Source organism: Cynocephalus volans, chromosome 4 (assembly GCF_027409185.1).
Source record: "Cynocephalus volans isolate mCynVol1 chromosome 4, mCynVol1.pri, whole genome shotgun sequence".
NCBI lineage: Eukaryota > Metazoa > Chordata > Mammalia > Dermoptera > Cynocephalidae > Cynocephalus > Cynocephalus volans.
The window spans coordinates 113,557,208-113,582,265 of NC_084463.1; the positions used below are offsets into that span (position 1 = coordinate 113,557,208).

A 25,058-nucleotide genomic window follows, 5' to 3' on the forward strand; every position below is an offset into this window, starting at 1 on the left:
TTTCCTTTTTGGGTTTTGGTGGGGTTTTTTTGTCAGGTGGCTAGTATGGGGATTCAAATCCATGACTTTGGCATTACCAGGAGAATATTTTGAATGTCTGGAATAGATATAGGTCAGATCTGAGCATGTTTGAGCCTGACGAGTACTATAGATAGACAGGGAAAGACTAATGATACCAGAGGGTACAAGTGGAATAGAGTCCTAAAAATGAATGAGGGGATAAAATTATTTATTAATTCAATAAATATTGAGTACTTACTATGTACCAGGCACTATAGACACAAAGTCAAAAAGGTACAGTCCCTGTCCTCAAGTCCAAACTGGTTTAATGCCACAAACTGGAAAACAGAGCAAGAACTAGACAGAGAGGTGTGTGTGTGCTGAGGGAGAGCACATAAGCAAATTCTGTCTCTACGTTTTGACTTGAGGCAGGCTGTTCCTGTGATTTCCTTTCTCACTAGGCTTGAATGTAACTTCAGTTTTTTGGTCTTTGGTTGAAGTCCCTACCATTGTCTCCTACATGGATAATGCCCTTCTTCCTGGGCTCACTGAACTGGTGTTTTATCCAGACTTTAAATTTCATTTTTCATTCCACTTTCACCCAAGGACACTGTATTTTTCATTTCTCTTAGCATGAGTTCAGCCCTGGCTCTCAAAACGTCTACTGGATTACAATGCTGGCCTACGAAGAGAATGTGGACACTGATGCCTAGTTGGGAGCTACTAATTACCATATTTCCTTCACTGTATGTAAGTTCTATGATAGGAGATTGAGAAGACAGTTTGTCCCTATACTAACCTTCCTTCCTCTGAACATGCCATTCATTCTATGTAGAACACACTTCCTCCTTCCTTTCCTCCAAAAAGCTTTCCCAAACCCCACAACTGAGTTAAGTACAGTCCTTATGCTCATTTAGCACTCTATTCTTCCTCTAACACCATAATACAATTTAATTGTCTGACTTCCCTACTATATTGCAAGCAGGACCTTGCCTTTTTTTCGTTGCCTTTTATACACCTAATACCTACTATAAAGTGAGTGCTCAGTAAAAAAGGAGAATAAATGACTGATCACTATGCAATCATTAAACAAGTTATTAAAGGATATTTACTAATATGAACTTATTCACAATATATTTCCATGCGGAAATATTATAAAACAGAATATACAATATGATCCTTTAATATTTTTTTTCTTTTCCTTCATCCTTATTTCCTAATTTTGCTATTTTTTTAAAAAGCAAACTCTTATTTAACAGTGTTAGGCACTATTCACATAGTCTTCACAGCAACTCTGTGAGGTAATATTATTATCTCCATTTTAAAGAAACAGGGTTTTAGGTAACTTGCCCAAGAAACTCAGGTTTCTCTTATTCAACAAACATTTAGTACTCGTACAATTTCTTCTTAAGTTAAGAGACAAGCCAAGACATTTTAGTGCAAAGTGTCATTCCGAATATTAAGTAAATGTACAGATTTGCAGGGAAAAAAAATTATTTTTGGACTGAAGTCTACACCTAAAGTGTTCTTTTTTTTATATTTTTACAAAACCATCTCTATCTCTTCAAATTTTAGATAGCTCTTTGGGAATATCTAAATTTTTAGTAACACATATTATGAGTAATCTAGAAACAATTATAAATATTATTGAAAAGGCAAAAGTCTAGGAAAATCATATGTTATATATTTTACATAAAAATTCTTACCTTTAATTCCATAATAAATAAAAGATACTTAATAGTGATGATAAAATAGACTATTTCCAAAGGATTGCAAAACTAAAATTCACATCACCTATAAGAAATTCTAGTGTTTTAAAAAATCTGACAGTCACCAAAATTCAGTATCTGAATATATGATGTTTAATTAAAATGTTCCCATGAATAAAAAGACACAAAACTTGAAATCAAGGATCCATAATGCTCATGGTATCAACTAAACCCATTTTTTGAGATATGGAAAAAAAACAGTAACTTTGTTCACATTTACAGTTGTATGTTCCAGCTGTCTAACAATTTGACTTTAAACTCTTAAATATCATTTATAGAGGGCTGGCTAGTTAGCTATGTTGGTTAGAGTGCAGAGTAGCAACACCAAGGTCAAAGGTTCATATCCCTGTACTGGCCAACCACCAAAAAAGAAGTTTAAATAAGTAAGTAAGTAAATAAATAAATATCATTTATAGAGAAAAAGACTCAGAGATGGACCATCCATTTCCTTTTCCCACCTTATCAATATTTTTATGGAGACTTTAAAGAATGTTTGGAAAAAAACATGGTACTTAGGGACAGACTGAATAATGCCACTGATTTTCTAGGAGTTATATCATAACTGAGCATGGTTGTATTTAGGTCTATAGTAGGTGCCTTAAGAATGTCCCATTCACAGAGTTTCTAACACACCTATCTTTGAGAAAGTATGACACCACTCTGCCAAAGTAGGGTTGAGCTGAGATAATGAAGTAAAAATAACCAAATGCACAGAGCTAGCATAAGGCTATAAACCACACGTATATAACTTTTAAATGGCTTACCACTGTATACAGGATAAAATGTAAGAACATTAGTTTGGTATTAAAGACCTTCCATAATCTAGCTTATCTATTTATTCCCCATCTCCTTCTGGTTGTGATATAAAGCCTCTGCTTCAACTAGGTTATTTCCAAAGTATACCTGTTGCATCTTTACTCTAAACATCTCAGCTCTTAGAATACTTCCCTAGTCTACTCTTTCTAAATCATTCCTATTCATTTCTTACTACCTGTCTCCTCCTCTTCTGAATTCTTTCCCAATCCCTCTAGCCCACAATAATTTCCCCTTCCTCTGAACTTCAACCATTAAATAGTCAACATTTGATACTTCTCATATACTATTTTGACTTTTTTGTGTATAATCATCTTTTCTCAGGCATGTAATAAGGGGGTGAGGTGCTGGGGAAGTGGTAAGAGAAGAATACCCATCAAAGAGCTGAGATTCCAAAGTTCTAGACCCTGCTCTGAGACTATGTTAGAAGTTCTTGGATGAAGTCACTTTACCCTATATATAAATGAGGGCAAGGGATTCAATCTAGGATCTTTGATGACAAGCATTGTTTTTGAGAATTATTTGTATCTTCCATAGTGCCCCAGATATTATTTTACATGGTAATACAAAAAATTTATAAATTTTTGGATAATGTGGTCTGAGGAATGAGGCCAAATTATCACACTTGACCAAAGCAAGGACTTTCAAGCTAGGAGATAAAGACTGATAACAAATGAAATACGAAAGTCAAGGAAGAAATCTGGGAGAGTCCATAAAAAAAATAAATTATTGAAGTTGAAAAATATTTGGAAAATTACACAAGGAGATTATTAAGAACTCTGCAGGTTTACATAAATAATCTTCATGATACTGGGATGCTTTAGAATTCAATTAAACAAATATTTGAAGTCTAACTAGGTAAACAGTGTTATTTCTGGCTTTTCACTCCAATATACTGTGATTCTACAAACCACTCATGCAGAAAACATCATACTTACTGAGATCTCTACATTTAATAGTACTATATTCAAAAGAAATACAAAGATAGTCGCATGCTTCTCTCAGTTCAGGAATAGATATGCCATCAGGACAACGAATTATTCCTGTCTTATAATAATCCTGAAAAAAAAAATAAAAAATGCATAAAACATCTGTAGCACAAAGTAGCCAAAACTTATAATTCAGGTTAGGCCAGCAGTATTTTCAAAAACTGTGGAGCTCTTACATTTCTGAATTGTGAAGTTTTAAAGGTAGACAGACCTCAGTTAACCTAACATTCTCATTTTATGTACAAAGAAAATTCAGGCCCAAATGGATTCACTGACTTATCCAGTCATATAATTATGTTTTTTAATAGAAGACTTTAATTTGGGATCTTAGCCAAATCACAGCAGAAATAGTAAAGTGATTAAAAATAGTTAACACTTGAAATCTCAAAATTCTTTACTTAATGCTGAGAAATATTTACAATAAGATCAGCTTGTTTTTATCTAATAATTAACTCTATTTGATGAATTCCGTCAAATACAAACTCAGCTAGGACTCATGACATAAAAGCTATAATATAGAGCTCCCAACAGCAAAGGAGTGAGAACATAAAAATTCTTTGTTTTTGTTTGTTTAATGCTCAAATCAGAATAATTATTATATTCAATAATATACACTGTCATTGCTATTCGTGGCCCTTTACTAATTCCTCCCTCCCCCTCTTCCTACTTCTAAACCTCAGTTCTCCTTTTGAAAGTTCAATGTATTATTGTGAATGTTGTATCTTTCTTTCTTTTATTTATATGTTTATTATTTTAGCTCCCACTAAAGAACATATGGTATTTCTTTCTGTGTTTGGCTTATTTCACCTAATATGATTTTCCCTAAGTTCATCCATGTTGCTGTGAATGGCAATATTTCATTCTTTTTAATGGCAAAGTAATATTCTATTGTGCATATATACCACATTTTCCTTATTGAACTGTCTGATGATGGACATTTAGGTTGGTTCCAACTCTAGGCTATTATAAATAGAGCTACGATAAACATGGAGGTGCAGGTATCTCTTCAACATAACGCTTTCCATTCCTTTGGGTATATACCCAGCAGTGGAATTGCTGGATCACATGGCATTTCTATCTGAAGTTGTTTAAAGAATCTCCATACTGTTTTCCATAATGGCTGCACCAACTTACAGTCCCACCAACAGTATAGGACGGCTCCCCTTTCACCACATCCTCACCAGCATTTGTTGTTCTGTCTTTTTGATAATAGCCAGCCTAACTGGGGTGAGATGGTATCTTAATGTGATTTTGATTTGCATTTCCCTGATGCAGATTAATGTTGAACATTTTCTCATGTGTCTGTTGGTCTTTGTATATCTTCCTTTGAGAAATGCCTATTCAGTTCCTTTGCCCATCTTTTTTAATCAGGTTATTTTTGGTCTTTTACTGTTAAAGTTGTTTGAGTTCCTTGTACATTCTGGATATTAATCCTTTGTCAGTTGCATAGTTTGCAAATATTTCCTCCCACTCTACAGGTTGCCTTTTTGCTGTTGTTTCTTTTGCTGTGCAGAAGCTTTATAGTTTGACATAATCCAATTCATTTATTTTTCTTTTTGTTGCCTGTGCTTTAGGTCATGTTCATAAAGTCTTTGCCCAGTCCACTTTCCTGAAGTGTTTCCCCTGTGTTTTCTTTTAAGAGTTTTATGGTTTCAGGTCTTATATTTAAGTCTTTAGTCCATTTTGAGTTGATTTTGATATATGGTGAGAGGTACAGTTCTAGTTTCATTCTTCTACATACGGATGTCCACATTTCCCAGCACCATTTATTGAAGAGGCAGTCTTTTTCCCAATGTATGTTCTTGTTGCCTCTGTCGAACATCAGTTGGCTGGATGTGAGTTGATTTCTGAGTTCTCTATTGTGTTCCATTTGTCAGAGTGTCTGTTTTTATGCCAATACCATGCTGTTTTGGTTACTACAGTTTTGTAGTATAGTTTGAAGTCAGATAGTGTTATGCTTCCAGCTCTTTTTTTTTTTTTGCTAAAGATTGCTTTGGCTATTCAGGGTCTTTTGTTGTTCCATGTGAACATTAGGATTGTTTTTTCTATTTCTGTGAAGAATGTCATTGGGATTTTGATGGGAATTGCACTGAATCTGTAGATCGCTTTGGGTAGTATGGACATTTTCACAATGTTAATTCTTCCAATCCAAAAGCAAGGAACGTCTTTCCACCTTTTTGTGTCCTCTTTAATTTCTTTCAGCACTGACTTGTAGTTCTTGTTGTAGAGATCTTTCACTTCCTTGGTTAACTTGATTCCTAGGTAACTTATTTTGTGTGTGTGATTACTGTAAATGGGTTTGCTTTCTTGATTTCTTCTGCTAGTTTGTTGTTGGAGTTTAAAAGCACTACAGATTTCTGTGGCTGATTTTGTATTCTGCAACTTTACTAAAATTGTTTATCAATTCTAAGAGTTTTTTTGTAGAGATTTTGAGCTGTTCTATAAATAGGATCATGTCATCTGCAAACAGGGTCAATTTGCCAGCCATATAATTATTTAACAGCAGGGGTAAGATTAGGACCTGGGTCACTCCATTACCTAGTTTATCTCTTCTCTCTACTACACAGTACCAATCCACATGTTTTTTCCTCCTACAAGTTACTTTTCTATACAAGTACTATAAAATTTTAAACTCTTTTAAAAGTAAAATTGTTAAATAATATATTCTAAGTTACTTTAAATATTATATCACCCACAGAATTTAACAAAATTTAAGGTTTTAGTGAATAATTGCAAAATCATACCCAAGTACTAAAATATGTACAACAAAATGCCCAATTTGATATCCTTCTTCTAAATTCTATCCTTTGGTGTTTCCATATTAATACAATCAATATTAATTATTTCCAAAATCTACTCAAAAAGTTTTTAGGAGCTGGCCCTGGAATTATAGATATATTACTCCATAGCTGAGTTATAAAATATCTTCTTGTCAACTCTATAGCAGGTCAATGTATGAACAGCTGAAAAAGCACTTCCCCCAAATTAGGACCTTTCTCAAGCTTCTTGACATTCAGAACCACAGTAACCAATAACACAATTTCTAAGGTTGCTGTACCAATGGAAATAAAATATCTCTGGTACTTTTCCAAGTACTAACAACCTGATCAAGATCAACTACTTTATCTGTCTTCCATTCAGAATTTTCCTTCCCCTCTTCTCCCAAAACGATTAAAGAAAACTATATTTTTGACTATCGCATAAACTGTCACATACTATAAATCAAACCTTTATCACTGAATTGAAATTACAAGTAGGAACTTTGTAAGATAAATTTAAATATTCCTCAAACAAAAGGTTTAAGCCTCAAAAAAAAGTTTAAAACAAAGATGCTGACAAATACATTTTAGGGTGATTTTTTAATGCTCATAAGTTTACATATTGCTGGTTACATGCAATAAAATATTAGAAAGCAAGGAACCACATTCATTCACAGGTAGCAAAAATGATAAACTTACTGTATTCCAGAGAATTTAGGGGGAAGATTAAATATGACTCCAGATATGTTACTAACAAATACTTGAAAGAACTGCCTATTCAGACCTAAGAAATAAATCCTCTATCCTATCTTCCCAAAGTTCATAAAATGTATCTGTTTATATCACGTTATCTTTATCTAGTAAAATAAAGATTAAATGGTATATAAAGAAAAACAATATCTTGCATACCTCCAAAGAGATATCCAAATAGAACTCTGTTTCCAATCCAAGTACCTACCAAGAAGGGCTCATACAGTTAAGTCAATACACATAAGAAACAAACACTCACCAGAATAGCTCGAAACACAGTGGAACCAATTCCTTCTGCCACCTCATATTCTCCCTTCTCATTAGGACGTGTGAAGTTATGTTCTCGGCCAGATCCAAACATCCTATGATAGCAAATAATTGAGAAATATATTGATAGGATACTTCCTTCAAAAGGGAAAATCAATTTCATGTAAAAAAGTAAAAGGGAATTGTAATTTAAGTGTTAAATAACATCATTAAATTAGTTCAAGGATTTTTATCAGAAATTTACTCTGGCAAACATTAAAAATAAACAAATATTAAAAACATTTTCTCTTTTTTTGTTTGGCAGCTGGCCAGTGCTGGGACCCAAACCCTTGACGTTGGTGTTATTAATACTGTGCTCTAACCAACAGAGCTAACTGGCCAACCCTTAAAAATATTTTCTTTTTGATAGAAGGGAACAGTAGTACAGATTCCCTATAAGCAATAATAAAACTACATGACAAAATTCAGAAGCTAAAGAACTTTCCAACCCCTTGAGAAAAACAAACAATAACAATCAATCTAGGGGGAAAGGTAATTTTTATACTAATCTTTCCAGACAGAAAAATAAAGAAAAAAGGGCAACCATGTTATCTGTACCTTTTCCTTAAAACTGCTATTTTCATTTTAAAGTTAATGCTATAATGCAGCATATACAGCAAGCAAAACTGGGATAAAGTAAGATAAGACAAGCAAGTCAGGTTGCTTTATATTTCACTATCTTAACTATAAACATAAGAAATCCTGCTCAAAATTCCTAGACTTGCATATTAGAACAGAAAAACAAGCCATCAAATGCTGAGATAGATGGGAATAAAGAAGTGAAGAGGAGAATAAAATGTTTTTTAAAAAATGAGTAAATATCAATTTATTATATTAGAAAAATACAAATGAATTTATGTTTCTTCAAGTCATGTTGTTGGCTCTGTCATAGTAACGATTTAGAGAAGAGGCAATTTACAAAATATGTTCTTTGCAATAAAAAACTGAATGCAGTACTCTCAAGAAAATTGAAAGCTGAATCTCTGAATTTGAGGGTACCACTATTCCCAAAGTAAATACGGTTGAACAAAGTATTCAATACTCAACAGTTCCCTAATGTAAGTAGTTTCTTCTTTTGTCGTAACACAGAAATCTATGAACAAGGCTTTTTTATTTTGAAGTTTCCAAAGGAATGTCAACTGCTTTTTACAGTTCCCATGAATATTAATTTTCATCCCCAAAGATATGCTTTAGTCCACCAACATGAAAAGAATCCTTCACTGATAGGGAGGAAAAAAAAAAGAAAACAGTCTTTCAGGAATCAAATGTCATGCAATACTTGAACTTCTTACAAAAGGAAAAAGCTATTCTTTTCAGACTGACATGGACACTCAAAAAAAGCCACTTTTTAAAAAAAGAAAATGCAGCCCAACAACTAAAGCAAAATCCCACATATCTAATTTTTTACTGTTCCTATAAATCTTACATAAAAATACAAAGTATTAACAGTGTCAAGTCATTCTCCTACTGGATTCAATAATCTTCCCGTATGATACTAAAAATACATAAAAGCTTAGTGTGTTTTTTTTCTCACGGATAAAAAGTCTAGTGTCAATGTCAAAAGAAAATATTTGGCTATTCAGAATGTATACAGTATCACAGTTCCAGAACTTATTCTGACACACTGACAAATGACACACACACACACACACACACACACACACACACACACACACACACACACACGCCATATGCAATCTAGAAAAATACCACAAGTTTTTACCTCAGGTAAATTTCTACTTCATATGTATGCCCCTTCATTTTATATCAGCATGAACATATATATGATACTGACTTTACAATTAAAAGGATTTGATCCTATTTTTGGACATATTAAAAATTCAAGTCTATATTGTCTATGTCTTTTTTAGATTGTGATTCCTATAACTGCAAACTTTAAATTGATTTATAACTCTGGACCAGCACAAATCAGAAGATGTTGACTCTTATTATCTCCTTCATTCTACTAACTACCTGTTAATGTCATTCCTTTTTTTAAAAAAAAAAACCTACATCAAACTGACAAGTCTTGTTGACTTTACAGATAAGCAAACTGGGTTTTTTTTCTTTAAACAATGCTGATACCTTCTATATTTTGTGACTGAATTTGAGGACCCAAGTGCAGGAAACATTATCACTGCTAAATTCACTTGATTAGATTCAATCCAAGGTTTCAATCTGTATAAATCTTTTAGTATCCTGATTTCAATCACTAATATATTTGATGTTTCCAGTGATACTGCAAAGAATATTAGAAATAAAACCAAGTTCAAGCTCTCACTCTACCACTTTCTAACTGGTATTAACTTGGACAAATAATTTAACCACCAAAGCTCAGTTTTTTCATCTACAAAACAGAATTGCTACATTCCAACAGAGAATTACTGTAAAATTTAAATAAAAAAATAATGGCTGTGAAAGTGCTTTATAATCAGTAATACAAAGAATTGCAATAATACAAACCTGCCCAACATGGTATTTGGCTGTGCAGTAAAAATGGATGGGTCTACAACAAATCTAGTGTTATCCACTATTAGTGTCACTCGTTCTGATGTTCTTAGATTCCGAGCTCCTTCTTTTGCGTTTTCATATACAAACACCATCTCCCCAGATGTCTTACAGCTACCATCTGAACTTGACTGACTACTGTTTCTGCTGCCGTTCCCAGTGCTGCTAATGGAACCATTTGGGGATGCCTTTTGAGGACGAGGACTGCTTGGACGAGAAGAACTGTGATCTTTTTCTCGTTCTGAAATAGAGATGTTAAACAAAGTTATGAAAATTTTCTTTAAAACATTCAAGATCCATATATATCTTTTTAAATGTTTAACTTAGAACAGTTGTTTTAAACCACACCGTTTCTGCTTTTTTATTAAACATTAATTTTGAAATAAACATTAATTTATTTCCATAAACATTAATTTATTTCCCAGAAATAAAACCCAAAACATCAAAATGCTTCCTTTTAAAATCTTTGTAGAATACTAAAAAGATGTATAGCTGACTAATGTTGACCCAAACTTAAGATCAAAATTAAAGTAAATTTTACATTATTACTCCACTTAAAAATATATAGAAACCCAAGAAACCAAATATTCTCACAAGTCAAATAAATAAGCATTGAACGTTTAGTAAAACATTAATAAGAATACCAATTTAAGCCATCCTTATTACTAAAATGGAAAACAGTATTCTGAGGACACAAAGTAAAAACTGTGGAATCTTCCTGTGTTAATAAGGGCATTCTGAAACCAGCAATTTATCTCACAAAAGAAAAGTCTAAAAGAAAGAAAAGAAAATTCACCAAAGACAGCAAAAAATATTTATTTTTTCAAATGACTTTTAATTTCTACCAAAGAAAGTGGCTTTAGTAACTGATGATATACTGCTTCTCTCATGTCTACTGAATAAAAGCACTGCTATAAATCTTATAGGATCCAAAATTATTGTCTACAATTTTCATAGGTAGAAAATATTGTTAAAATTCAGAAAATATTCTTTAGATGTTCCAATATTCTACAAAGGGGAGAGATACATTAAGATTTTGCAATAAGTTTCATTTAGAGGCTAGATTACTAAAGTTTAAAGGTGACCTAAAAATGTACCTCCATCTCATCAGTTTCATCAGGTTTGCCAAATTTCTCCATGACTCAAGCTACTTAGAACACTCTGTGCAGCATTCCTGATTATATAATAAGGCTTGCTGTACCTTCAGAGATACTGACACCTCCCTTTTACAGCCTGTTTCTACAATGCTGGTAGCATCCCAAAAGCAAAATTTGCTAAAGTAATAAAATAATTTATTATATCCTGCTATTCTACTTTCAGACACTGAACTTTGCATGTAACAACTCTTATTTTCACATTTGTGATTTCTGGCTTCTGGACCTACTTAGATATTGACAACTCTGCATAATTAGACCCTAATATAAATGATTTAGATTTACAACAGACCATCAGAAACTAGCTCACATAGTAAGTCAAAGAATTTAATTTGTCCCTTTCACAGTGGAAAATGAAAATCAGCAAGCTCACATTGCTCACACCTCTGCTTCAGACTGATGCTTTTAGTCATACAATATGTTCCCCTGGGACATGTTCATTTATAGTGAGTAGGAAGGAGTGAAAAGACCTGAGCTAGTAGCTAAGAAAGTAAAACACTTCATGGACCTTTCCTTCTTCCATTTTTATTATTGAATTTGAAATATTGTCAAAAATCAGAATAAATAACTGCATGATGGTTATTCTAGCTTTCACTTTTTCTTTGTTGGCAAGATTAGCCAAAGATTTCTATCAATAATTCACTACAAACTAAAAATAAACCACTGCTATATATTTCATAAAATAAAAATTAACTTGAAAAATTTGAAAAATGTCAGTTTCAAAAGCTTTTCAAGTTACTTCTTTTATAAGATTGTTCTAGACTCTTTAAAAAATTCACCTTTAAGTTGCATGTAATAAACTGTTTTTTCACAGCAAGAACCAAGCTCAACTAAAATAGAAACAAGTAAATGGACTTAAGAAGCTGATTTTACTCTGTGAAGTATTAGGTACAATTGAATGTCACTCCTACTTAAAAAGGTAAATGCACACTTTTAAAAACTACTGAAAAGGTTAGTTGATTTTACATACCAACATGGTGCTGTCGTGTTGGAGAAGTAACATTTCTAATACAAGGAGTGAGTTGAGACTCTGTTCTTTCATGAGATGAATCTCGTGATCTGTCACTTGACCTTCGTCTATCTCTAGATCTCTCATGTCCCCCACTAGCACCATGCAGACTCATTCTGGTGTGGTCGACTCCTCCTTTAGCAACACGTGAGGGAGTACTGGTAAGTTAGAAAAGAAAATTAACAATAAAAGTAGAACATAAGATCACAAAACACTTTTTAAAGAAAAACCTGATTAACATAAAACTAATTTTTTTTTTTTTAAAAGATGACCGGTAAGGGGATCTTAACCCTTGACTTGGTGTTGTCAGCACCACGCTCTCCCAAGTGAGCGAACCGGCCATCCCTATATATGGGATCCGAACCCGTGGCCTTGGTGTTATCAGCACCACACTCTCCCGAGTGAGCCACGGGCCGGCCCATAAAACTAATATTTTGAAGTGCAAAAATCATATGCTACTTTCCAATTCTGAAATCTAATTTACCTCAAAACTTGTAGGTTTTATAAACTGTGGAACAATGTGTCTTTAAAGATCACATAAAAAACTCAGTTTTCTCATGGATGAGTGTAGAGTATGCATAAAGCAAATGGACTTCACAGGACCCGGTTTTCCAAAGCCTTGCAGTTTCAAATATTGACCTTGCAAAGGGAAGGAAATTTTCCCCAGGCTATATAGTCTCTGTTGTAAGATAAAGAATTGTAACACAGCAAGGTTGCTGGCTCAAAGACAGACAGGTTACTGATTGATATGTAAAGATACTAGGAAATTGCTGTAAGAAGAGAAAGCTTGCTAAAATTGAGCTTTTGTTAGTGGATCAACTTAATTGCATTATAGAATGTCACCTTGCTTGTCTTACTGAATGTTACCAGCTTCTATTGTTAAATGTGTTAAACTGTACTTTAAAAAAAAAACCCCACCTATATTCTCTTCCTGTAACTTCCTGGTCTGGAGAATAAATGTGGGAAGAGAACCCTAATTCGTGGTTAATTTCCTAAATGGAAGGAATGCCTCTCTCTTGAGGGTTCCGGGACATTAACCCCTTTTCAGGGCTTCTCATTGCTCAGAAGAGATGGGCTTTGAGTAATCTTTGGTGGCTCCATCACCCAGAGGAAAAGGGGTGACAAATCCATGGGAGGCAAAGCAACAGATGAGAAAACTAAAGCCCAGAAATGTTAACTGACTTTTGAGTTTGTAGTAAAAGTAGTAGTAGTAGTAGTAGTAGTAGTAGTAGTAGTAGTAGTAGTAGTAGTAGTAGTAGTAGTAGTAATGATAGCAGATCACCCAGATAGCCTAAATATTACTCAAATGTTCTCTTGATTTCTTTCATTGTGGGGAAAAACAAAAAGAAAGAACTTTAAGAATTCTTAAAAAACTGAGGTATGAGGCAAAGTAACTGGTATCCCTGCCAAATAAAACAAGCAAACATGCTAACTTCAATCAACTTGCTTTGAGAACTGTTCTCAAAACACTATGATTAAAAATATTATTTTAAAAAGCATTTCTCTGAAAAACTTAACTACACTATGTAAAGTCAAAGAGTTTAAAAAATGTTTAAAACATCTTATGCAGAATAAATTTGTTCACAAGAAGTAAATAACTGAAAATGCTGATTAACTAACATAGTCTAGTTCAGAACAGAATTCAGAATGAATTCTAGGACCAAATTCATTCACATAATTATTTACTAAATTATTTTACTACGTGCACAGTTCTGTGCTAAATGCCAATAGAAAGAGATGATCCCTCAGGAGCTTACAATTGAGGAGGAGCAGTGATATATGAACATGGAGAAATTTAAACAATTCAAGAGTTATCCCAAGAGTTAACTTTCAAATATAAACCTACTGAACTAACTAGACTAAGAACTACTAAAGAGTCTTTCATTATGAAAATCATTTATCATCAGACTATAACATAGACTACAAGGACAGAAGATAGAGTTGATTTGTATTACTCTTAAAGTTACTTCTAGGGAAATAAAGGTAACCTATCAGCCTTTATCAGTCATTTATCTCTCATAAGCCTACAAAGAAAAAAAAATTCTACTCCCACCTTCTTTCTAGTGAAAAAAAATCAAAGGATGATTACATCCTTGGAACATAATCTTTTTTTTCAAATACAGCTAATTAAAAGATCCTACTGCATATTTAAAAAAAAAAAAAAACTTAGAGTAGGAACACTGAAATTTCTGGCTTGTTTTCTAAAGTGGGAAAATGAAAGAAATTCATACTAAATAGAACAAAGATCATATTTTTTTTTTAAAAAAAAAAACTCTTCAAATTGAAATTATTTTGGCTGCTAAATTTTAGTCATTTTCACCTGTAAGAAACTACACTGTCTATATGTGAGTCTGATAATATAATGGATCAGGCAAATGTAGGCTAAATGTTCAGTTTGAATAAGGGCCAAGCAGACTGACTAATTGAAAAAGCATTTCCTTCAGACATTTCAGTAGCTGAAAAATTAGACACAGCTGAAATATTGGCTTCATTTGTAAACTACTTAGATTTTAAATGAATACAGAAGTGTCATAATACGATTCTATCTTTTCTTTTCATAACCAAATAGAATGTACCCTGAATGAGACCTTCGAAATCAAATGTCATGGAAGACTAATTATGTCCTACTCTATTTAATTCAATAATTTTAGATCAGGAAAGCACTCCAAAGCAAAAACAGTATGTACAAAAGAAAATGAGGGCAAGTTCAGAGGCGACAGCTCTGAACCTCAGGTTACATTTAAAAGAGTCTGAAATACATGAATTGAGGACAGGTAAGAAGATGAAGAGTAAATCAGCCCCAACACCTACTTCCAGCCAAGATAGAATAGCATGGACTGAGTTTAGTCTACTGTCTGAAACAACCAAAAAAACAGAGAGAATATATAAAACAATGGTTTGCAAAACACAATACATCAGACAATCAAGGAGTAAAACCTGAAAGATGGAAAGCAAATGAGATAAGCCCAACAACCGGCCAATTACTATCTTGAGACCCAGGCAGAACCCAGTAGACTCTGAGTGAAAGATACTGAGCTGAGACATTAGAATAGGTGGCTAGCGTTCTCAGGAAAAAGTACCAGAACGGGGAGAGCAGCACAAAGAGAAAACTTCAACGTGCAGAGCCTTCCTTGAGTACTGAGTTGAGTACCAGTCAGTACACACATGTCAGGAAATAACCAACTCAAAGGATTAGAGAAAATGAGGCCAGGGATAAGGTCTGTTCCCACCAGTCAGAATGACAAACCTCATAACGTACAGGGCATTGGGGAGAGGATCAGAAAGGACTTGACTCTCAAATGGGAAATAATTAGACCTAGACTGAGCACTGCTTGTCTCACCTAACAAATTTTAAGTGAGACCTAAAAGCATCAAACTGTTTCCAAATAATTGAATTCTAAAACAAAGCTCAAGAATATTTATAAGAAATATCAAACACCCAAACAAGGGAAAATTCACAGTGTATTTTTATGGCAGTACCATGCTGTTTTGGTTACTATAGCTTTGTAATACAGTTTAAAGTCAGGTGCTGTTATGCCCCTGGCTTTTTTTTTTTTTTTTTTGGCCCAGAATTGCTTTGGCTATTCGTAGCCTTTTGTTCTTCCATATGAATGTTAGGATTGTTTTTTCCAATTCTGAGAAAAATGTCATTGGAATTTTGATGGGGATTGTATTGAATCTGTAGATCACTTTGGGTAGTACTGACATTTTCACAGTTAATTCTTCCAATCCAAAAGCATAGGATATCTTTCAATCTTCTTGTGTCCTCTGTAATTCCTCTCAACAGTGGTTTGTAGTTCTCGTTTTAGAGATTTTTCACATCTTTGGTTAAATTTATTCCTAGGTGTTTTTTTTTTCTTTTTTTTTTTTTTTTTGGTGGCTACTGTAAACAAGTTAGCTATCTTGATTTCTTTTCCTGCCAGTTCATTGTTAGAATATAGAAATGCTACTGATTTTTGTGTGTTGATTTTGTATTCTGCAACTTTGCTGAAATCATTTATTAACTCTAAGAGTTTTTTTGTAGAGTCTTTAGGCTGTTCATAATATATAGGATCATACAGGATCATGTCTCTGCAAACAGAGACAGTTTGACCTCAGCTTTTCCAATCTGGATGACCTTTATTTCCTTTTCTTCCCTGATTGCTCTGGCTAGTACCTCCAACACTGTGCTGAATAGGAGTGGCGAGAGTCGGCATCCCTGTCTTGTTCCTGTTCTTAAGTGAAAAAGCTTTCAATTTTTCTCCATTCAGGATGATATTGGCAGTGGGTTTGTCATATATGACTTTAATTGTATTGAGATACTTTCCTTCTAAACCCAACTTATAGAGTCTTTATCATGAATGAATGCTGAATTTTGTTAAATGCTTTTCAGCATCTATAGATGATATGATTTTTGTGTTTATTTTATTGATGCGGTGTATCACATTTATTAATTTGCATATATTGAACCAAACTTGCATCCCTGGAATGAATCCCACTTGATAAGAGTGTATAATTTTATATATGTGTTGCTGTATTCTATTAGCTAGTATTTTATTGAAGATTTTTGCACCTATATTCATCGAAGATATTGGCCTGTAGTTTTCTTTTTTTGTTGTATCTTTGTCTAGTTTTGTATCAGGTTAATCTTTTCCTCATAGAATGAGTTTGGGAGAGTGGACTCTGTTTCAATTTTTTTGGAAGAGAATTGGTATTAATTCTTCTTTAAAGGTTTGATAGAATTCTGGAGTAAAGCCACCTGTTCTTGGGCTTTTCTTTGTTGGGAGACTGCTGATAACAGCTTCAATCTCTTTGATTGTTATTGGTCTGTTCAGATTTTCTATGTCTTCTTGGCACAGTCTTGGTAGTTTGTGTGTCCAATAATTTATCCATTTCCTCCAGATTTTCAAATTTGTTGGCACATAGTCATTTATAGTATTCTCTAATGATTCCTTGCATTTCTTAGGTATCATTTGTAATATCACCATTTTCATTTATAATTTTTGTTATTTGTGTCTTCTCTCTTCTTTTTTTAGTTAGCCTTGCTAATGGTTTGTCAATTTTATTTATCTTTTCAAAAAACCAACTTTTTGTTTCATTAATCTGTTGTATCATTTGTTGGGTTTCTATTTCATTTAGTTCTACTCTGATCTTAATTATTTCTTTCCATCTACTAACTTTGGGTTTGGATTGTTCTTGTTATTGCTCCTGAAACAATTACAATTGTTATTGTTCCTGAAACAATAAAACTCCTTAAAGAAAACATAGGGGAAACACTCCAGGAAGTAGGATTGGATACAGACTTCATGAATATGACCCCAAAAGCACAGGCAACCAAAGGAAAAATAAACAAATGGGATTATATCAAACTAAAAATCTTCCACACAGCAAAAGAAACACTTAACAGAGCAAAAAGACAACCAACAGAGTGGGAGAAAATATTTGCAAAATATACATCTGACAAAGGATTAATATCCAGAATATACAAGGAACTCAAAAAACAGCAAAAAAAAAAAAAAAAAAAAAAAGTACACCAGTTAAAAAATGGGCAGAGGAGCTGAATAAGCATTTCTCAAAGGAAGGTATATGATGGCCAACAGACACATGAAAAAATGCTCAACATCACTCAGCATTCAGGAAATGCAAATCAAAACCACTTTGAGATACCACCTCACTCCAGTTAGGATGGCTAATATCCAAAAGACTGAGAATGACAAATGCTGGAAAGGATGCAGAGAAAAAGGAACTATCCTATACTGTTGGTGGGACTGCAAAATGGTGGATCCTTTATGGAAAATGGTATGAAGGTTCCTCAAACAATTACAGATAGATTTATCATATGACCCAACTATTCCACTGCTGGGTATATAGCCAGAGGAAAGGAAATCATCATGTTGAGGGGATACCTGTACTCTCATGTTTACTGCAGTGCTATTTACAATAGCCAAGAATTGGAACCAGCTTAAATGCCCATCATCAGATGAGTGGATAAGGAAAATGTAGTATTATCTACATAATGGAATACTACTCTTCTATTAAAAAAAAAAAAAAGAAAGAAATACTACCATTCACAGCAACATAGATAGACTTAGAGAAAATTATATTAAGTGAATTAAGCCAAGCACAGAAAGAGAAATACCACATGTTCTCACTTATTTGTGGGACTAATAAAAATAAGTAAATATACAAACAAACAGGGGGAATGAGGGAAGAAGCCAACAATCACAACTGTTCTTTGATCTTGTTAAGACAAGTGAACAGATATGATGTTGATGGGGGGAGGGGGGAGACAGAGAGAGGAAAAGGAGGAATTATTAAAGGGACATGAAATCAACTATATTGTATATTGATAAATTAAAATAATTTTTAAAAGAAATTTTTTTAAAAAGAAAATTTACAGTGTAAGTGTACGGCATCAAATAAAAAATTACTAGGCATGCAAAAGAAGCAGGAATACATAACCCATGAGGGAAAAAAAATAGCCAAAACTTATCAACTGACTTGAACTCATTGACATTTCTATCCAAGGGCAGAAAACTCATTATTTTCATTAGCACACAGAATACCAAGACAGGGCATATTCTGGGCAATAAAACAAGTCACAACAAACTTAAAAGAATTTAATCATAAAAAAAGTCCTCTGATTACAATGGAATTAAATTAAAATTCAATAACTGAGAGATATAAAGAAAATTCCCAAATATTTGGAAATTATATAAAACTTTTATCTAAATAACTCATGGGGCAAAGAAGAAATAAAAAGGGAAATTAGAAAAGTTTAAACAGAAAGAAAGTGGGGGGGAGCAATTTATCAATATTTGCAGCATAACCTGACATTACAGCAGTACTTAAAGAAGCAAATTAAAAAATTAAATTCCTATCTTAGAAAAGAAGAAAGGCAGAGTGGTAATAAACATAATCAGAAAAAAAATAGAGAAAAATTAATGAAAACAAAAGCTGATTCTTTAGAAGATCAATAAAACTGATAAACCTATAGCCAGAATGGTTGGGGGAAAAAATCAAGAACATACAAATTACTGAAATAAGAAATGAAGAGAGTTGGCATCACTACCACGACTACAAATATTAAAAGAATAATAAAAAGGGCCCAGAGCATGAAGCCAGGGACTGGACTCCCCCCCCACACCTACAACCAGGCACACTGCCAGCACCAAAGAGCATGCCAAAAACATCCCCTCCATGTGGGTGGCCCACCACAGCCACCACAATAACCACAGCTGCTGCCAAAGTGGCTAAACAATCACAACCACCACAGAGATGGTCCACCAGCCACTGGAGTGCACTGACACAAGGAGGGTCACCAGCAGAGACCAAAGAAAAGAAGAGAATGTCTCTCTCCACAAAGCCCATTCCAGAGTGACAGACTGCTGCTCTATGATAATCTTGGGGGACATGAACACACCTCTCAGCATTGGACAGATCATCTAGGCAACAAATCAACAGAGTAACCATGACTCTTTCAGAGGGAGAGAAGAAATCTAGGGTTATCAGTGGTGGGAGTGGGGAGGGAGAGATTGGACAAGGGGCATAAGGAATAAGTACAATTTGTAGCAATATAACTATACACTAGTAATATTGATTTGATCAACATATGTCAACACTGAATCCCCAAAATACGTATAATCAACTATGATCCAATAAAAAATAAATAAATAAAACAATAAAAAAATTATAAACAACTTTATGCCAATAAATTCAACAACTTAGAAGAACTGAACAAATTCAAACCTACAAAAGCTCACTCAAGAAATAGATAAACTGAACAGTTCTGTATCTATTAAAGAAATAGAATTTGTAGTTAAAAAACTCCCTCCAAGAAAACTCCAGGCCCAGATGGCTTCACTGATGAATTATACCAAGCCTTTAACATAGAAATAATACCAATCCTACACAATTCTTTCAGAAAATTGAAGAGAAGATAGTATTTCTTAACTCATTCTATGAAGCCAACATTACCCAGACACCAACATCTGACAAAAACATCTTAGAAAAAAAAAAACTACAAACCTTAGAACACAGATGCAAAATTCTAAACAAAATTTTAATAAATCAAACCCAGCAACATATAAAAAGGATAATAACATCATTACCTAAAGGGGTTTATCCTAAAAAGACAAGATTCATTGAATATTCAAAGGCCAATCCATCTAACTACCATATTAACTGGTTAATAAAGAAAAAACATGTATCTCAATAGATACAGGAAATGCATATCTGACAAAATCTAAAACTCATTTCTGAATTTAAAAAAAAAGAAAGAAACCCTCAGCAATGTAGCAATACCATGGAACTTCATCAACCAGATACAGAATATCTATGGAAAATCTACAGCCAACATGATACTTAGTGGGCAAAGACCAAATGCACACTCCTAAGATCAGAAACAAGGATCAGAAACAAGACAAGGATGCCTACTCCCACCACTTTTCTTCAACGACGTACTGAAGATTCTACCCAGTGCAAAATGGCAAGAAAAGACATTCACTTTGGTAAAGGAGTAAAACTGTCCTTCTTTGCAGACAACATGATCATCTATTACAGACTCTAATAAAAAAAGTAATAGAATTAATGAGTTTATTAGCAAGGTTGAAGAATATAAAATCAGTATTTTAAAATCAACTGTATTTCTATATACTAGGTAAAGAACAATCTGAAAATGAAATTTTTAAAAACACGATTTACAATAACATCAAAAAACGGAAATACTTAAGGATAATAAAAAAGAACAAATTATTGATATGTGCAACAATATGAATGGATCTCAAGGGCATTATGCTGAATGAAAAAAACCAAATCTATGTTTATATACTATATGATTCCATTTATATAATGCTCTCAAAATGACAAAATTATAGTGATAAAGGAACAAATCAGGGGTTGCCAGAGGTTAGAGTTGGAGAGATGGTCTAACTGCAAAGGGGTGGCACCATAGAGTTTCTTTGTGCTGATGGACAGTTCTGTATCCTGATTGTGGTGAACGCTACATGAATCTATACACATGATGAAATATTACAGAATTCAGAACTATGTTCCAGAAAAAGGAAACAGTACATGTAAAAACCTAATGAAATAAAAGAAAAAGTAATTAACTTAGTTAATAGTATTGTACCAATGTCAATTTCCTGGTTTTTATAATGTACTACACTTACGAAAGACATCATCAATGGAAACCAGGTAGAGCATCTGGAAACTCACTGTACAATTTTCTTGTAAATCTAAAATTACTTCACAATGAAAAAGTTTAATAGATATAACAAAAAGGCAACAGACAATGTAGAGACAGAAGTAAAAGCAAAACTATAATCAATAAATTTGATTAAAAAATATTGCATCCATAAAACAAGGACAGGGATTCTATTTTTCAAAATTAAAGAATAGGAAATAGTTCCTAGAAATTCAAAACACAATAACAGAAAATTTTAAAAGGTTATTAGAAATTGAAAGAAAATATTGGGAATATCCTCAAAAGAACAAAAAGACAAAGAAATGGTATATGAGAGAAAGGATTAAAAACAATTACAGAACTAATGAAGGAGGTCAACATTCAACTAATATATGTTCCAGAGAGAACAGAAAAACAGAGGGGAGTATATTACCAAAGAAATAATACAAGAAAAATTTCCAGTACTAGCTGATATAAGTAGCACTCATATTAGAAAGATGTTGACAAATACACAAAACTGTATCTATAATGTGAATGGTACTCATACCTGGCACCATTATGCTGTATATACCTGGCACGACCATATGTAATAGCACTAACTCCTGGTTTGAGGAATTATCTTACTTATGTTTAAACACTTCTAACAACTAGCATCAAAACTGATACATCTTATTAATGTTTGTTGAATTCAGCTTAAGTTTCAGAGAACATATAATATCTAAGCATTTCCCTTTGTAAACTGTTTATTCTCTGTCAAACAATAACATATGTGTGTGAATGTGTAGAGATATAGATACGAAGCTTTACAATTTACAAGGTTTCTTAAATATTTAATCAAACTTTTAAGAACATTTTTTCTTAAAGATGATATGTGCATCCTTGTAAATTTCTGATTAGATGTCCCTATCCATTTGAATTAGTCTGTCCTCAATAAAGAAGCAATTCTTTAAATCCTATTTTTATTTGGGGGGGGGGAAATAAACTGCTTTTATTACTCTAACCAATTTCATATCCTATGTTATAGTTTTTTAAACTAAAGCTTTTAAACGATTTTATATTAAATATATTTTTAAGGAACTGATTTGCATATCCTTTTTATAAGTATTTTACCTAAATCAGGAGTTAAATCAGGAGTTGGCCAACTATGTCTCATGGGCCAAATTCAACCCATTACCTGGTTTTGTAAATAGTTTTTTTAGAACACAGCCATATCTATTCTTTATTATTGTTTATGGCTGCTTTCAAACAAAAATATTTACTATCCAGACCTTTACAGAGAAAGTCATTTTCAACAGATTTAATGACAATTTCTCATCGCTTCATTTTTGGGGTAAATTAGACAGCTATAAAGTTTCTGCTTGCTCTTCTGCTTACTATATGGTCTGTTTACCAAGAAACAACAGCTAATTACTGAAAAGGGAAGTTCTCAACTGAAGAATGGGCTAAGCTCTTAAAGGTCATCAATAAGTTTATTGTTTGAGACATTTTTTTGCCACAGAGATATTTTAAATGATACTTAAATCTCAGACTACCCCACAAAAGACAACTTTAGCAGGAAATATGGCCCAACGATAATTTTAATCCTAGTTCTAAATCCTGACATCTTTCTCTTCTTCCTAAAATACTATCGCCAGATATGTCAGCAACTATAGTGAGGCAAAAGCAGTAGCAGCAGCAGAGCATGATAAACTGTTATATGACTGCTCTAAGAGTATCTTTCCAAATTTCAGCTGAAGTCATATGAAGACCTAGATACTAACAATTCTGACAGAAAAGTATCCCTTAATGGTCAAACTTTAACATTGTACTACAGGGTAAGGTTTTCTCAAATGATAAAAATTAATTTTATGTGAAAAGCAAAGGAGCTGGAGGTTTCTTCTGATTTTAAAAAGTTTATTACTTTGTTTCTGGCTTTATGAACTTCTTTAAATAAAGAAAGATGTTGGTAGGCAAGCACCTCTCCAAATTGAGGAGTCTCTAAATAGAAGCTTTTAATATATTCACTGAACACCTATCATCTGCCATGTACTGTTCTAGTCCTGGTGGGTATAACTGAGAAAGTCCCTGCCCTCATAATAAATACATTCTAGTGGAGAGAAACATAGAACATATGCATTAAAAATCATATTATGGTGATAAGTGCTATGAGGAAAAATAAAGCTGGGGTAAATAAAGAGGGCAGAAAATCACCATTTTCAGTGGTCAAGGTAGAACCCTCTGGGGGGGGGGATGTCTGAGCAAAGACCTAAAGAAGTAAGAAATAGAACTATGAAGATATATGAGAGAAGAGTAAGTGCAAAGGCCCCATGGCAAGAGTTGTCCTTGGCTTTCTCAAGACATTCAAGAAGGCCAGGATAGCTGGATCACAGAAAGCAAAGACGGTGTTAAAAAGGTGAGCTTAGACAGACAAAATTAGAATAAGATTATGAAGGGCTTTGAAAGAATGTTTAAAGCGTTTCTGCTTTTGATCTAAGTGGAATGGGTACCACCGAAGTATGAGTCACATGATCTAACTTATGTTTTAACAGGATCACTCTGGCTGCAAAGTGAACAAAAGAATAAAGGAGTCAAAGGTAAAATAAAGATACCATTTCAGAAGCTACTGAAAATTATCCAGATGAGAGCTAAAAGTGACTTGGACCACGGTTATAGTACATGGTAAAGAGTGGACTAGACTCTAAATATATTTTGAAGAAATAAGCCTCTGAAATTTGCTGATTAATTAAATATAGGAGGTGACAGAAAGAGAGGAGTCAAGGATGACTCCATTATTTTTGCCTGAGCAACTGGAAGAACAGAAGTTCCACTTACTGAATGGGAATGAGAGTGGGAGAACTAGGTTTGGAAAGTGTAGGTATATCTTAGACAGGTTAAGAGTGAGATGCTTATTACACATCTGAATGGAGATATCAAATAAGAAGCTGAATATATAGTATGTCCAAAGTTCAGGAGAAGGGTCTAGGATACAGATATAAACTTGGGAGGTGGCAATCACTAGACGCTTAATATTCTCAAGCAATTCCCTACCATGGAAAATTACAATGCATTTCTGAAAAATATAGCTAGCCACTATTAATATTTATTCAGATCTAAATTAATGGTTGGGCAGTACTGTGTACCTATTGAATAGTCATTGATTCAACAAATACTTACTAAACGACTACTTTGTGCCAGTTACTATTCTTGGAACTATTTGTGATTAAGAATAATATGATGCAAACACAACCAAATACTTTTTAAACTATGCTTTTAAAATTTATAATTATTTTAAAAACTATTTTGGAACATCTTTTCTACTTATTTACTAAGGAAAAAGAAAACAAAATCAATAGGGATTAATTTTAGAAATATTTATCAAACGATTGGGAATATTTTAACGAATTATTTTCATGAAACACATTTCTAGAGAGAAATTACAGCTATCTCACAACCACTCCTTCTGAATGGACTTATGAAAACACACACTGACTTTTTCTATTAAATTCCCTCCCCTAGAAACACTACACAAAATGGGAGTGGGTAGCGCTTTTTGGAGCAAGACTACAAAGACACAGGCTTTAAACTAAAGCAAAAATGCATAAACGGGACTATATCAAACTAAAAAGCTTCTGCACAGCAAGGGATACTGTCAACAAAGTGAAGAGACAACCTACAGGATGCGAGAAAGTGTCTGTCAACCATACATCAGACAGGTTAATATCCATAATATATAAGGAACTTAAACAACTCAGCCGTAAAAAAACCAAAGAACACAATTAAAACACGGGCAAAGGACCTGAACAGACATTTCTCAAAAGAATACATACAGATGGCCAACAGACACATGAAAAAATGCTTA

At 33.4% G+C, this 25,058-nt stretch overlaps 1 protein-coding gene across 8 annotated transcripts in view; it reads right to left on the bottom strand.

Annotated features, from left to right (window-relative positions):
• BTBD10 (BTB domain containing 10) overlaps positions 1 to 25,058 on the bottom strand; it is an 85,413-nt gene that overhangs the window by 30,124 nt on the left and 30,231 nt on the right. For 7 of the 8 annotated variants that reach the window (XM_063093754.1, XM_063093750.1, XM_063093749.1 and 4 more), the window contains 4 exons: positions 12,019 to 12,215; positions 9,850 to 10,135; positions 7,340 to 7,442; positions 3,521 to 3,641 (listed from right to left, as the gene is read on the bottom strand). In XM_063093754.1, the coding sequence (XP_062949824.1) occupies positions 3,521 to 3,641; positions 7,340 to 7,442; positions 9,850 to 10,135; positions 12,019 to 12,172 (664 nt within the window). In that variant the 5' untranslated portion in view covers positions 12,173 to 12,215. The remainder of the gene's footprint in view (positions 1 to 3,520; positions 3,642 to 7,339; positions 7,443 to 9,849; positions 10,136 to 12,018; positions 12,216 to 25,058) is intronic. The other variant, XM_063093755.1, reaches the window with a different exon arrangement.